Here is a 16,155-nt window from a genome sequence, read left to right as displayed (position 1 = left end):
GAAGTAAACCTGCTGTTGTTGCATGCTGGCTCTGTGAAAGGCACACCTGAGAGCCTTGTGAACAGTTCCTGTCCCAAAAGGGATTCAGTGTCAGCAAGGAGTTCAAAAACAACTAATAAAAATTGGAGCAATCAACTGATTAATTTGATGTGAATTTTAATCTCAGGAAGAGGAAGAAAAAAGGAAGTAAAATAAATTCTTCTGTGCCTGGTGACATTATTCATACAAAGACAGGGTGAGACAGTTGGGGTGGTTCAGCCTGGAGATGAGAAGTGTCTGGGGAGACCTCAGAGCCCATTCCAGTGCCTAAAGGGGCTCCAAGGGAGCTGGAGAGGGACTTTCAACAAAAGTATGGAGTGATAAGAGAGAGGGAAATGGCTTCAAACTGAAAAAGGGCAGGTTTAGATCAGATGCAGAGAAGAAATTCTTCCCTGTGAGGATTGTGAGGCACTGGCACAAGTTTCCCAGAGAATTTGTGGCCCATACCTGGAAGAGTTCAAGGTGTCAGGTTGGACAGGGTTTAGAGCAACCTGGGCTAGTGGAAAGTGTCGCTGCCCATGGCAAGGGGATCAGAACTGGTTGATATTCAAGGTCCTTTCCCACCCAAACCATTCTGTGATTCATGATTAGGATCCAGCTCTGGAGGTTGGCATGGATAGGTTCCGGATGTGTTAATGTCACTTCTCTCATCTCCCGGTAGAGTCTCTGCAGAGTCACACGTGATTCGTGTCATAAAGGAAGCCGGGCAAGAAAACCTCTGTAAAGTCAGCCTTTTCTCCTGGCAGTTTGTCCTAGGCTGTGCAGGAGCTGGGATGGCTCCAGTGGGGGATCAGTGCTTGTGGAGGCACCTGCAGAGGCACCCCATGAGCTGATGGCTGTGGAGCAATGCCAGGAGCCAGCTGTGACACAGGGACAGGAGGACGTGCTGTGCTCTCACTTTTGGAGTGGCAGGGGTGGAGCTTGGTGAATGGTGCCAGTGCCCTCCCTGTTCTCCTGGCCCTGCACAGCCTTGTCACAAATCACATCTGCATTTCCAGCCAGCACAGCACATGTTCTATAACCTGGAAATATCAGATTAGGAAGGTGTTTGTGCGATTATAATTTTCTCGTGCACGTTTTACCTGCTGTGTGTGGAAATTGCGTTTCTCTGCATTCTGCTGTAACAGAGACAGGGAGCTCAGCAAGTGTGCATTAATACTGCTGCTTGCAAAATCCAGGTGCTCTCATCACATCAGGCATTTCTCCTTTTATTCCGTAACTACTCTTGTAAACTGCCACATCCTGCCGAGAGAAGATGCTGATGGCCCAACACATAAACCTCCTTAATACAGCTCAGATCTGAGTCCACTCAAGGAGTTTGGCCAGTATCATGCTGTCACTTATTAAGTGCAGGCCCTTGTAGAGATCCTCTCCTCCTTTGCCACCCTCCCACCTCACAGCAGGGCCCAACTGGGTTGTGCTGAGGAGCTCTATTTAAAAATTGATGGACCCATAACAAATATTCTTTCTGCTCTTCCGCCCCACATCAGAAAATTTTTCAGGGGTGTTGCAGTAGCTGCTGATAGTGGTGATCTCAAAGTCTTTCTGCTGAGCAGAAATCACCTAAAATTTTGATTGTTGTCTTTAAAACATTCCCTTCCAATTTCCCTGTTTGCAGCCAGCACATTTACCTCTTTTCTACTGGAAACGGTGACATTAATGAAGCTGGGTTTTTTCAGTGTGTAAACAGGGGTTTTTTTTAGGAGCCCAAGTTACCCTTTTATCTGGTTTGTCATTCTTCAGCTTGTACTCCCTTGTTATTTCATGTGGTCATTCGCTTATCCTGGCACAGTTCTCCACTGAGAGTTTGTGTCCATCTGTGTGGGTTTCATGTTGATGGGAGTTGGAGTCGTCAAGGGGGTGCAGTTGCCAAAATATCTATTAGTCTAACCCCACTGTGGAGGCTGGAAACCCTGTCACTCTTCCTTTTTGGCTTTTCTTTGCTGAGATGCTGTGTACTACACCGAGATCCCAAAATGGATCATTCTTTTTTGATTTAAATACTTAGAGTGGAGAAAAACACACTTTGTGAAAAGATGGAAAAATGGATTTCTTTGTGGCTGTGTGAAAACATCAGAGTGTTGTCTGAGGTCTGTCCGTGAAATTATCGTGTTCCTTGCTTTAATTCTATAGCCTGGCTTTCTTGCAAATTGTCTGGTTTCAATAATTGCTTGAAACGTGTGTGTGTATATATATATATATATATATATATATATATCTGTGTGTGTATATTTAATGAAGAATTCCTTGAAACTCTAATTAGGGCTGCTTGACTCCAAAGCAGTTTACATATCACAGGCTTACACAGCTATCAAACAGATGCTTCTCCTTTTTTTTTCATTCAGCTGACATTTTCATTTTCTCTGCATATTTTGAGCACTGAGCAGTGATGTGTTTTGACTCCTGAGGCTACAGATGATATCAAAATGAGGATTAGAAATGAAGCTTTACCTGTCAATTAAGTTGTTAAGCTTGTCCTCCACAGTGTCTACACTTTGAAATGGCCTGTTTATTGAATTTGAAATAGTTTTCATTCTTGACTTTGTTTAAATTGAATGGACAGTTCTAATTATAATCTTCAGGGTTTTCATCTGCAACATATGGTTTGCATTTAGAGCTGTGGATGAGGGGCTCTTGGATGTTTATTGAGCTAAACCACTGTTAAATATCTCGTGAGAGAGTGGCATGTCAGGCATTGAGAGTAAGCAGAAATGGGCAGTACAAATACTGGCCAATTTTCTCTTTTCACATCACTCTGTCCAGGAGATCTCCTGGGGGACAGCTGAGAAATGAACTGTGGTGGCAGGGTCCAGGCATTGGTGAGGAACAAGTCACCACATTAAGTGGTTGCCTTGTGCCAGTCTTACCTTGAAAGCAATATGAAAAGAAAGAAAGAAAAAAAAAAAAAAGAAGAAAAGAAAAAAAAGTCCTGGAGCATCTCTGATACATTCCTCCCCTCTCCAGAATTCAAATTCAATGAATTCAAGTTGCCAGGGTCTTTGTCAGGTCAATGTTGTTCTTTCCAGTCACCTGTGGCCCCCACTAACAGGGTTTCCCTGTTGATATCTCACAGCAATTTATTCATCTGTTTATTCTCCAGTCAGGACAGTGACAGGCCAGGAAATGAAATCTAGGTCTCTTAGAGTTGATGGGGTGGGTTGACCCTTGCAGTGCTCACAGAAGTCTTCTCCCCAAAAGCAAGCTGTGGGGCAGCTCCTGCCATTCCTGCTCCATGGATCTGCCGAAAACACCATGCCTTGGAGACGCCTCTGTCCTTTTCCCTTGGAAACAGGCATCAGGAGATGCGTCTCCTTTCAGATCTGGACATAAATATTTATTACCTAACACAAGGTCCCATCGATGACTCTGCTGTTCAACCTTTCACAGCGCCATGATTTCCATCCTTCGGTGTTTTCTGTCTAGAGAGAGAGGAACCAGGAGAGAAGTTAAACCTGGTTTAGGTACAGCTGGAAGTCCTTAAAACTACATTTAAACAGTCCTTAAAACATCTGAGGTTTTCCCAGGTACAGGGTAGAAGATTCCTCTCCACAATGGACCAAATCTCCAGGGAGGTCTGGAGGAGGGACTGACAGACAGTGAGCCTGGTACAAAAACCTGCGGTGGTTTAATGCCATTATTTCCCTTCCCTTCCCCATTTCCAGGGGCAGAGAAATAATTAGATAACTTGTAAAGCCTCTTTCTGTGCCTGCAAAATGGGTGCTGGTAAAAGTTGCTTTGCATTAATCCCAGGTGAAGAAACGTAGTGGGAAACAGGCTGCTCTGACAAGGGCTCTCCTTCCTTGCGAAATCAGCTTGCAGGGGCTAAATTCGATGAGGAATCATTAACCTGGCCTTTTAACCAGTCTCTTACCAGCCATGACGTGCTCCTTTTGGTTTGCTGAAGCCACTCCAGGAATAAATCCTGTTGGAGCAGCCTTGCCTGGGACACCTGGGAGCGAGGAATGTGAGGAAGCTGCCGCGCTCGGGGCTGACCCGGCTGGCTCGGAGCTGGAGCAGACAATGGATGCTCATCTAATCCGTGGCAGGGGCCAGCAAAGGGCAGAACAAATAGCTGAGGAGCAAAAATAAAAGCCTGGGAGCACTAACAGTTCAAAATGACCCAGCTGGCTCTGCAGAAGCACATTTAGCTATGTTGAAAGCTGTTTTGTGGAGGTGTTTTAACACCACGTTCTAGAAAACCACTCAAAGGAGCTTGTAGCATATTTCTGGTGCTTTGTGAAGCATTAAAAAAATAGCCCTAGACCAGGAGTTTTGCAGTTTAAAACCTCCCAGCCACCCAAAAACTGCTCTTTTCAATCTTTGCTCCTTAGAATATGTTTTTATTTGTATGAACTATTTATTTATTTATTTATTTTAGGCTTTGTTTTGGACCAGACTTTAAACTTGTATTTTCCTTCCTAGAGTCAAAACCAATGTAAAACTTCTTTCACTGTGGAAAAGATGGCCAAATATTTTTCTTGCAACAGGAGTTTCAAACCCCCTCCAATCAAAGTTTCAAACCCTGAAAATCATTTTGGTGTTAGTAAAAGAGGAGTGATCCTTTTCAAAACTTCTGCTGGAAAAGCAAATTATGGCATGCTTAGTAGCGAGTGCATTTGTGAGGGGATTCGCACTGGTTGTCAAATTTGGGGCATTTCTGAGCTCAAGACTTGAGCAGTTCTGTGATTTAAAGGAAGCTGTGAGTTGAATCTGTTATAAATTTACTTACTTATAGCAATAACAGGGGCTTATTTTAAGTTTTACTTTATAGAATTATTTCTGACTTTTGTGATCAGCTTAAGAATGTCTGGGAACCAAGCCTGTTTCCCTTGCTTCCCATGAGTACATAAATTATTTAATTGAAAAACACACTAAATAATGTGTAAGATCCACCATGTAATTAGTGGGGAAAGACCATATGATATTTTCACTTCATAACTTTTGTGAGGTTTAAACACCCTTTGGAATGTAGAAAAGAGAGTAGTAACAGTGTAGTTACAAATAACAGAAGGCAAAGCACTGTCATGCATCTTTGTTGATTTAAAATATCACATTAAATAGCAAACAATCAGAGTTTTCTTATCAGATGTACGAAATGATCTGCAGCTGAAGAGACTGGGGGAGCTGGTCGGGGCCAGGGAGGGGTGAGCCAGATTGTTGGAACTAATTTCCAAATCTGTGTTGGAGTTGAGCAGTTTATCTACTTGTGATAATTTTAAATAGAGCCCCTTAAGGTTTCTTCTTGTGGTACTTTACTTATGATCCAATCTTCCCTCTTTCTCTGTCACCACCATTCCTGACTGATCCTCGCAGTATTTTGTGGGGACCAGTGATCCACAGAGCTCCTTGGGTAAAAAGGGGTCAAAACCTTATGTTACTGAATTTTAAGACAATGCTGCAAAGACAAGACCACTTTTCATCTTTCTGGCCAGGCTTTTTTAAATAAATCATCATTGTAATTATTTTTAATTATGATCTGACTTTAAATCCATCAGCACAGGTAGGGGTTTGTGTTTCTCTGCTTCTGCTGGTCTCACCCTTTCTGCAGCAAGCTGGGGGATTGTGGTGGCTGGAAAGTGGCAAGGTTTGTGTGTCATTCATTCCTGTTTTATGCAGTATTTCTCAGGCATTCAGTGAAAAGGGTGTGGTTATGCTTCTGTGGAAGCCATTTGGGCAGATCCACAGATGGTGTGTGCAGGTGCCAGCAAGGACCCAGAGCGGGTTCTCACATCAGCTGGACAGAAATCTTTCCATCCACATGAAGCCTCTGGTGTGTGTGGGGTGGCTGATGCTCACAACAGTTTGGTCTCTGCCTCTCCCTGTTGTTCCCTGCTTGACAAAGTGAAGAGACTTTGCCAAAAACTAATTAATAAATAAGTAATCCTAAAATGATACGACCATTAGGGTTGGAAAAGACTTTCAAGATCAAGTCCAGCAGTCAGCCCAGCACCACCCCCATGTCCTCAAGTGCCACATCCACATTTCCAGGGATGGTGACGTTTCCATCACTGCCCCAGCAGCCTGTTCCAATGCTTTACAACCCCTCCCAGGAAGAAATTTTCTGTAATATCTATTTTAATGGTGAGGTTGGTGCTGTCCAGTTCTGGTTTCTTTCTCCATCCGTGCCTGGGCACTAGGAAGAGGAAGTTTTTTGTCTGCTTATCTCTCAGAAAACACTGATTCTGAACAGTTCTCAATCTGCAAATTTTAATAGTCAGGGGAGGGAAAGCCTGTTCATTTGTCACCCTCAAGAAATGCCACTAACTGGGGGAAGCTCCTTGAGAGGCAAACCTTTGGCACATCATCTCTCCTCCATTCAGGATTCTCAAAAAAGAAGTTTGTTATTCCTCTGTTTTTCTTTTTTTTTTTTTTTTTCTATTTTGAGTTCAGTTCTGTATCTTGTTTGCATTTCTTAGTGGTCTAAAAAGCAGAGCTTTCTGTTAGTAGAGAATTGATCTGGCAGCATCTTGTTTTCTTTCTTCCTTTATAAAAACCATAATTGCAGCTTCACTAATTATCCATGTTTATTAGTGCTCTCTGTGTATGTTTGAGGAACTGATTGATCATAACTGTTCCTGAGCATTTTAATAATGATATGAAAAAAGCTGCTGATGTGATGGTCCTGAATTCCAAACACACAGTCACACAGCTCTGAACTGAAACAGGTTTTGGGCAGGGCAAATGGACTTTTGTCAGTGTGGTTCATCAAATCAATTAGGGACCAACCTCCTTGGTGATTAGCAGGGTCCTCAGACAGGGCTGTGGAGGATTTCACATTCTGGAGCTTCACCTGTGGGATCTGCTCTTGGAAAGGGCACGGTGCTGGCAGTGGGTTGGGCATTTGCACATCACATCCTCGTTTATTGTGTTTGGAACTTGAGGTGCTGGGATGGAGGAAGGGTCAGTCCAAGTGCACAGCCCTCAGGAGCGTGAAGAACTAAAAAAGATGTTTAATGAGGTGACTAAAATATTTTACATCTTGGGAACACACAGACTTTGGTTTGTATGACTGTTAGTTAATTCCTGATGGAAGGGGAATAAACAAGGACGTGGTAAGGTACCTTCAGTGGGGAATCCCCCATAAAGCATCTCTGAAATATTCTGAAGGTGAGAAGGAGAATATCCACACCCCACCTCTGCTTTGTTCACCCAGCAGTGTAATCTCCTTGGCAAGACAGCCTGGGGACAGCACACAGCTCTCATTTTCCCTCTTGTCTCCATGCAGTTGCTTTCATCACAGTCTGACTTGTGATAAGCAAGCCATAAGTGGCTTGAAATTCAGATAAGCATCCTAAATTGTAACTATAGAAAGTCGAGCAGGAAGCTGTTCCAGTTTGATCTGCACTGGAAACTAATCCAAATTTAATCACAGATACAGATACAATCTTCCATAATCCTGTGATGTTCTAGAATTGCAATGGAAGGGCTTTCTATTTCAAGAATACTTTTAAATATTATTATACATCTGCTCTTCTAGAATATTTTCATCTTTCTATAGCTATTCCTAAATAGAAAAAAACATGGCCACTTGTGTACCTACAACAGCAGGAGCTGTTGCTTTGCTGCTTTATTTGTCCTTTACCAGTACAGCAATTTGAACATTAAAGTCCAAATAGTTTAGACTTTAAAAACCTTCAAATGTAGTTCAGGCATTTATATCAGTGTCTGCTTTGCAGACTGCTCCCCAGACAAAATAATTAGGGAATTTTTCTGCTGTAACTGGGGGCGAAGCTGTTTCCTGGCCTTCAGATGGAGGAAGGAGACGTGGAAAGGCGACTGTGCCTTGCATTTCTCTTGATTTTATCTGTGGGATGTGAAGGAATCTTTCAGCATATAATCCTTAAAATATTGATCTTGCAGAGGAAGTCTGGGGCTGGAAGGGATCATCTGTCATCAGATTTGCTGTTGATGTGGCCTCGTGGAGCTGCATTTTCAGCTCCTGGGTCTCGCCTCCGCTTGCTGCAGGGAGTCTCAGGCTGGGGCTGGGTCGAGCTCATGCACACAAGTGGTTTAGGATCTTTTATTTTCCATGGAATTGTGCTGCCTTTCAGCAGGATCACTGCTTTATGGCCCTCTGGGACGTGCCAGCACAAAGGAAACGCCACTGAGGGGTGCAGAGCTCCCCCATAAACCAAGTCACTGCTTTAAATCTCCAAATGGAGACTAACAAATATCACTAACTCCCAGCTCGTTTTTATTAGCTGGACTATTTTTTCTCCTTTGTAAGTGCCAATATCTGTGTTTGGTATATGAGAGAAATTCTGCAGCTGATCGTAGCCTATAAAATTAAAATATTGAAGTGCCCAGTGTTTGAGTTTATTGAGGTATAAATACTAGAACGTGGTGTACTCTGTGGTTCAGATGCTTCCTTGTTCTGTTTTTGAGTCTTTTTGCTTATTTTATTTCTCTGACACTCCATACAAAGAGTTTCCTGGGTTTGGTTTCATCCTGGCGTTTTTCAGCAGTCTGGTTCTTAGCAGTATGGAATTCAACAAGGTGAATAACGTTTTCTGTTTACTGTTTGCATTTTAAAAAGCAAAATTTCTGTTTAAAAAAAGCATATTCCAGATATCTCCAGGCAGTTGGACATGTATGCAGTATACAGTCTAATAAAACAACAAATACAGCATTAGGATCAGAAAGTGGTGCATGTTAGCAAATGGTCTGAATTTAAACACCAGTCAACACCAGGGCTTCATTTTAGGTGATGGAAATTCACATGTGAAGTATTAAAATTTAACTTCATAAATACATTTCCTTAGGAGCGGGATATGCATTTCCAAGTCCTCTTCCAGTTAATTTTGATTAGATTTTCTAAAATGGACTAAACATATAAGCATTAAAAAATGTGTAAACCATGAAAGTTAAATGCAAAACAGATACAACCACAGCACAGATATGAAAGCCAGACCCTTTGTTGCTCATGTGCAATATGGGGGGAAATTCCTTCACCATGGACTCGCTTCCACAGGAGCATTGTGGACTTACCTCCCATTAGATGGTTTTAGTACATGACCTAAAGAGCAATTAAATCATCAGGAGGTTTCAGTGTTGAGATGGGGGTTCTTTAGAGATGTCTGTTGCAGGAGGGATGCTTGGCTTGGGGAAGAAAATATCTTTGGCATTTAGGATAATTTGGGACCAGCATCGCCCCTGGGGGAGATCGTGGGAGGTGGAGTTGCTATCCCTGGGGACTGCTAAGGAAAGGACAGACAAAATCTAGGCAAACATCTGCCAGGTGAATTTTTTTCAGGGAATGGACTAATTGACCCTTATTTCCAATGACCCCATGTTGATTTTTAAGGTAATGGTGTCAACATGTCAATCAAATGCTATTTATGGTAGCCCAACGTTGCTGAAGAGGTGCAAAAACTGCTTATGTGGTACTTCTGGAAATTCAGTTTTATGATTCTGTCTTAGACCTTCACCTGTTTGCTTAAACTCTTCTTGATCTTTGCCCATTATTGTCCATCATTTCCAGATGAAACTTTGCAGCAGTGCTCTCAAGCTGGTTTAATGCTTGTTTCCCTCTTCATTTGACCGAATGTAATCCTCTAAAATCCCCTGAAATATGGAATGCTACCTGCTTAGCTTTGGAAAAGGTACCAGCAGGAGCTCACATCATTTTCTGGGAGGTTTTCTGAGAAGATGCTCTGGCAAGTTTAGGTGAACTCAAGGAGGAACAGGGTGCAATGTTTTCCTCCTCCCTGGAAGTGTCCAAGGCCAGGCTGGATGAAGCTTGGAGCAACCTGGGCTGGTGGAAGGTGTCCCTGCACATGGCCAGGGGGTTGGAATGAGATGAGCTTTAGGGTCCTATCCAACCAAAGCCATGCTGTGATTGTAGGGCAAGAGACACAGAAAATGTAGCACAAATTCCTCGCTCTTCTAAAATTTTCTCTTTAAGCTCTCTGTGCATTCCATGGTTGAAAAAGAAATGGGGATGGAGAATGTGTCTTTTTTCCATTCATCTCAGTTGTACCTGCTTGTACCCCCAAGAAGAAATAGGATTAAAGGCCTGATGCAAAGGAAACGTTGATACAGCAAGTTTTTATAAAAGCCAAAGGTTTGACCAGCAGTTCCTACAGGCTCAGATGTGTTATCTAACCCTAATTATTCCCCTGTATTTTTCTCCTGGCCTCAATGAAAGAGCCATGTCACAAATCACTCTAATTAACAAGGACTTCAGAAGCAGAGACTACAGAGGTAGTGCCTGCAGGAGCTTGGAAAAATACCATAAAATTCCACTTTTCTTTGCTGCAAACTGAAGTAAACAACAAGCCAGCTCGAGCGCCCTGGCTGCACCGCGGATGAGCCAGGAGAACCAGGGCGTGCGTGTGCTGGGCTCTCCTGCAATCCTTCCTCACTGTCACTGCTGAAGATGAATAGATCACACAGACACAGGTCGAAGTGTGATGAAAAGAAGAGAAAGTTTATTTTTCCTCCCAGGATTTATAGGTTTCTGACCACTGCCAGGGATTGGATGGTCAGGATAACACTTTCTCACTGCACTGGCCATGAGAGATGCCCATCACAAGATGTGTAACAGAAAGAATGTACACATATCTATGTTTATAGTTACTGTCCTGGGAAAGTCCTTAGAAAACCATGTCAGCAAGCTCAGAAGCTGAGTTTTCAGGGAGACATCTCACCCTTTTTGGTTTAACAAAAAGAAAAGAAAAAAATGAACAAAGAAACGAGCAACATTATAAACAATCAGAAGGATAAATAACAGGAGAATACAATACTCCATACAATCAGAAGGCGGTAATTTCAGGGTGATAACCTCACCATCTCCCTTCCTCCTGCAGACGTGGATGAGTGCGAGGTGCTGAACGGAGGCTGCCAGCAGGGCTGTGTCAACACCCAGGGCTCCTTCCAGTGCCAGTGCCGGGCGGGATTTCGGCTCCACGCCGACGGGCGCACCTGCATCGGTAAGGAACCGCCTGGCGTCCTTCCAGCGCCGGCTTTTCCCCGAGTGCAAAGGTTTATACACTTCTCCCATCTGAGTTTTAACTAAATATCGTTACTTATCATGGTTCAAACAGCCTGTGAGGATTCAGGTATTGCCAAACTTTATTTTATTTCAGGGTTTTAGTGGTTTTTTTTGGTTTTCATTGTTTTTTGTTTTGTTGTTTTTTGGTTTTTTTTTTAATGGTGTCTCATGTTGTTGAAAATTCTTTTGCAGCAGGCGTTAAGAAGCTTAGGGGGTCTTCATTTCAAATGACAAGATTTTTTTTTCAATTCTGAGTGCATTTTCTTTGTGGCACACAAAGAATCCTGCGTGTTCCAGCACTGTCCTGGGACTTGGTGACTTTATCCAGGCTAAAAGATTGTGATTTATGGGGTGGAGTTACCCTGTGTGTGCTCGTGCCAGTGAGAGCACCATGGAGCTCAGCCACGACACACTGCCTGTTTATGTGCAGAGGATTAGCAGCTCTGCCCTTAGAAATAAACCCCCTCTTTCTTAGGTTGGACTCTCAAGCCTGACACAAGGCTTACCAGAGTTAATTCTGTGTGTTGTTAGAAACAATAATATGAAATACACAGTTCTTGTATTGCATTTAAATCAGTACAAAATTCAAATTTTTGAATTCTGCAGAAAGGATTACAATGGTCTATCATCTGGGAAGAAGGAAAGGGCACCTTTTGTTTAAATTTTTAAGCCTGATTTGAGGTAATACGGGAAGAACAGTCAGGTAGAGTCAGACCACATCTGCAGAATAAGTTCACTCAGTTTGGGCATTGTCTCAGCTCCTGCACAAAGTCCCTTGGTTGTGCTTAAGTTCAGCCAGAGATGTCATCAGTCATTCCTGGTATTATCACAGCAATACATTCACTGGTACAGCCAGGACACAGGAGGTACCAGGGCTCAGGCTGTGGCAATAATGGATTTTTTTATTTTAAAACTTACCCTTTTAGGTTCTTTGGGTTTATCACATACAGAGACTTTCAGTGTTTTGGTAATTAACTGCAATTAAAAATGTGATGAAGTCTCAGTCTTTTCTTGAGTATCTCAGTTGGTGAAGGATTGGACAAGGAAACACTATAGTGAGAGGGAAAAAAGAAATCATGTAAAAGCAGAGTGGTTCATAATTAACTAGAAGCAATTGTGGTTTTCTGTGAATTAAAAGAGAAATTAATCTCACTCAGATCAGATCTGACCAGGGAAGACCCAGAAGTAAAAGAAGTTTTGTTTGAGCTACATTACTCCTTCTGAATAGTCTCATTTGTGGTGGAGTTTTATACAAAAAGGGGACTAAAGGGACTTTGGGGGGAAAAAGAGAACAAGAACTGTGTGATAAAGGCAAAAAGTAGGTGTTAATGGCAATTAAATGAATTTACTTGTGTAATATGTAAAATTTTCTGTGGACATAAAATAGTTAGGATTCCTCTTGCCTCAAATAATCAGAAAGTTCAGTTTAGCTTTGTCTGAGCTGTGAACAATACCAGAGAACAAGTTTTCATTTCATAAATGTAAATATTCCCAAGAAGTTATTCAAAATACTTCATACAGTGATCAGCTTTGTTTGCAATATCTCAGAAATTATCAAGGAGAAACAAAAATAAATCCTAAGATGGGAGACAGGAGTTTCAGAGAGCTCTGCTATCTTGATAATGGATGTACATTATCAAGAGGCAGGATATTGAGTCCTGTTCCAGCTGTTTGGACAAGACACCAAAATAAATGGATATAATAAGCTCTCATGCATTGGAGAACAAGACAGCTACTAATTGATGAGGACAGGGAGAAGCTTTTCATATAAATCAGGAGTGTCTAGGATCAGGATTTGGGCAGTAGCTGCTTGTTGGGGATGGAGAGTTTGCCCCTTGTGCAGCACCAGGTTGTGCATTCAGCTTTCATCACTCATCTGGTGAGCAGCAAAGCTCTAATGCACCCCTCCTTTGAGCTAGTGCAGCTAAGCAGAACATCCAGCATTTCAAACAGGCTTGGATTAGCAGTGGTATTTCTTCCATGGATACTTCAGAGGATGTAATGATCTCTCCTGCATGCTGAGAAGGAAAAGGGACCACGTTCTGGCACTGAGCTGTTTATGGAAGGTGATTATCTCAGCTGCAGAAATAAGAAACAAGAGTCCCTTTAGACAGGCTGTTCAGAGGAGCCCAGTCCAGATTGCTGTTACGTTCATTCTTTCCACGTCTTCCTTTTCTTTTTTGGCAACTCTGTGTTTGTGGGAACAAAAGTGCCAAAATCATTTGAGGGGAAGCAGATTTTGCAGCCTGGATGGCTTGGAAATCTCCCATACATAAGGAAGTGGATCTATCATCTTAAAAGATATTCAGCCTACATCTGAGGACTCAAAAACCTTTCTCATGTGATTCATGGAATAGTACTGAACTTCTGTCACAAGTGTTCCAGTAAATCTGCTCCTCCTGCCACCTCATCACAGGATGATTGGGATCCTGACTAGTTGCTGGTGGTCCGTCCCTCTACTGCCACGACGAGCCTTAAAATACGTGGAGAGAGGAAATCTGCTTTTGTTGTTCTTCCTGCTCTCACTGGAAACTTCTGCCCCTACTCTAAGGCAGAGTAATCTACTCATGCTCTGCTCAGACCCAAAGACTCTCCAGAGTGGGTTGCCTTGTTCAGTGATGGCCAGTGTGTGAAAGCAAACTACTCAATTCCTGAATCCTTTGATGTTATCCAATATTTCATGCCATGATAAAACCCCTTCTCCTTCAATGCTCCTTTTCTTCCTTCAGCTTTTTGGTCCCACAAATTTTTTCTCGGCATTGAATTAATTTATAAATACACGTGCCAGACCAAATATTCACTGCAACCCTGTCCAATTTTTTTGTTTGTTTTGTTTGTAATGCCTTGATTATGTTAATGCAACTTCACTGGAGTTGAACCAGCTGGTATCTGAAAAGCTGAAACTCATAAAGAACATGTTTATTGTAGTATCAGGTTGTGGGTTTGGATTGTTGTAAATTCATTGTCTTCAGTGGAATTTATTCCTGTTTGAACTCCTAGAAGTGAAAACAGGGCACAGCCGTTAGACCCTGATTCATCTCTGGTGCCAGCTGTTACCTTTGATGTCTGCTTTATGAGGAGAAGCTGTTGAGGTGCAGGGTTTTTGATGGAGATTTTAGCACACTAAGGCTCTTAATAGAGAAAGTAACAAAGAAAATATCTCTACAGCTCTATAATCTATGTTTCTCAACATAAATATAAGCCCTGTACATCTGAAGTTACATTTCTCGTCATTGCCAAAGTTGGATTTAAGGTGATGGAAAACATTGTTCTAACCTTATAGTTGCTGTGCATGTATCTAACCATGGCTTCAGACCCAGCTCTTTGTGAAAATATCACCTTCAATGTAAAAGATAATGGGTTAAGAAATGTGTGTTTCTTAGCTGTTATCAGATCAGGGGCCACAAGAGAGCGGGAGAGGGACTTTTGACAAGGACATATTGTGTCAGGACAAGGCAGAAAGGCTTTGAATTGACAGAAAGCAGGGTTAGATTGGATATTGTGAAGGAATTGTTCCCTGGGAGGGTGGGCAGGCCCTGGCACAGGTGCCCAGAGAAGCTGTGGCTGCCCCTGGATCCCTGGAAGTGCCCAAGGCCAGGTTGGACAGCCTGGGACAGTGGGAGGTGTTCCCTGCCATGGCAGGGGGTGGAATGAGAGGAGTTTCAAGATGAACCCAAACCATTCTGTGATTCTGTGATCCTTTGTGTTTCTCACCTGGTGTCTCCCACCAGATGTCCCCTCCCTCTCTTGGCATCACCTGACATCATCCCCAGCCTGTCTGGAATCCACGTCAGGGCTGGATTTCTACCAAATTTGAGAGTAAATCTTTGAAAGTGAATGTCAGGCCATATTTCTGCCTGTGGAGGTGCTCAGGCCTCCAGCCATGAGCCCCTTTGTGACAGATGGAGTCAGCCCCACGAGGTGCCAAGTCTCTCCCTTTCTCTGATCAGAGACGTGTTGCTGGCTCCTGGCAGCCACCAGCACAATCCATCCTGGCCTGTCCCTGGAGGCTCTTCTCCTTCAGTCTGGCACCTCCTCTCAGGGATCCAGCTGATGCTCAGCAGCAGCGTGACAAACCTGCCCTGGCCTCTCCAGAGCAGCCCCTGGCCACCAGCAGAGCCACTCACCAAACTGGGATTCAGGATTTCACACCTGTCCCCTCCCACCTTCAAATCCTCCACAATTCTCATCACGACAGGTTGCTGCTTATCTCCCCTTGCATCCAAGTTGGCTCGTGCCCAGAAACCCAGGGAGAAAATGGCACTTATAAAAGCCGACATGTATATTCTGTCACTTGGATTTAAGATGTTTCTCGTCTTCTGAAATATTTTCATCTTATTTGAATATTCTTGCTGCAAAACAGGTCTTTGGATACAACTGTGCAGGGAGCTGGAAGCTCAGGGTGTATGGGGTCTGCTGGCTCCTGTGTAGACATGAGGCTGCTTTCGAGATCTGTCTCTGACAGGGCAGAAGGTTTGTGGGCACAGGTGGAGATCAGAAGCCAGGGTCAGCTTTCTGTGCAGTGAGGTGCCTCCTGCTGTGTGTGCAGCCAGGAGAATCTAAAAATTTGCTTTTCTTTTCACCTTTTTAGCACATACTTGACTGCACAAACTCAGTGTTTGCTAATTGGTGGCATAGGGTGAAACAAATCCTGTAGCAGGTTTTGCAACTAACATTTACTAATGTCCATTACAGATAAAATGAAGAAAGATGAATATTGCTAAAGTTAGTATCAACAAATAAATATCAAAGCTCTTTGCTAACTTCATTAAGTTCAGAGTTTGGTACATTCCATGAAGGAACAAAGAGTCTTTCCAGCTCCTCATTGACAACACAGAATCCCAGAATGGTTTGGGTTAGAAGGGACTTTAAAGCCCGTCCATGGCAGGGACACCTTCCACTGTCCCAGGCTGCTCCAAACCCCATCCAGCCTGGCCTTGGGCACTGCCAGGGATCCAGGGGCAGCCACAGCTTCTCTGAGCACCCTGTGCCAGGGCCTCCCCACCCTCAGAGTCAGGAATTTCCTCCTAATACCTAATTTAAATCTCTCCGTCCTGCATCCCTGCTGTGGAAATACATCTCGATGCAGCCATGCACACACACTTCCATCAGCACAGCACAAT

At 43.2% G+C, this 16,155-nt stretch overlaps 1 protein-coding gene across 1 annotated transcript in view; it reads left to right on the top strand.

Annotated features, from left to right (window-relative positions):
- LOC131581327 (multiple epidermal growth factor-like domains protein 6) overlaps nucleotides 1-16,155 on the top strand; it is a 157,159-nt gene that overhangs the window by 109,770 nt on the left and 31,234 nt on the right. The window contains exon 4 of the mRNA XM_058843435.1: nucleotides 10,848-10,970. Within this exon, the coding sequence (XP_058699418.1) occupies nucleotides 10,848-10,970 (123 nt within the window). The remainder of the gene's footprint in view (nucleotides 1-10,847; nucleotides 10,971-16,155) is intronic.

The sequence above is a fragment of the Poecile atricapillus genome, chromosome 8 (genome assembly GCF_030490865.1).
Source record: "Poecile atricapillus isolate bPoeAtr1 chromosome 8, bPoeAtr1.hap1, whole genome shotgun sequence".
Lineage (NCBI taxonomy): Eukaryota > Metazoa > Chordata > Aves > Passeriformes > Paridae > Poecile > Poecile atricapillus.
The sequence above is the reverse complement of the archived record's forward strand: the minus strand, read 5'-3'. Positions and strand labels throughout refer to the sequence as shown.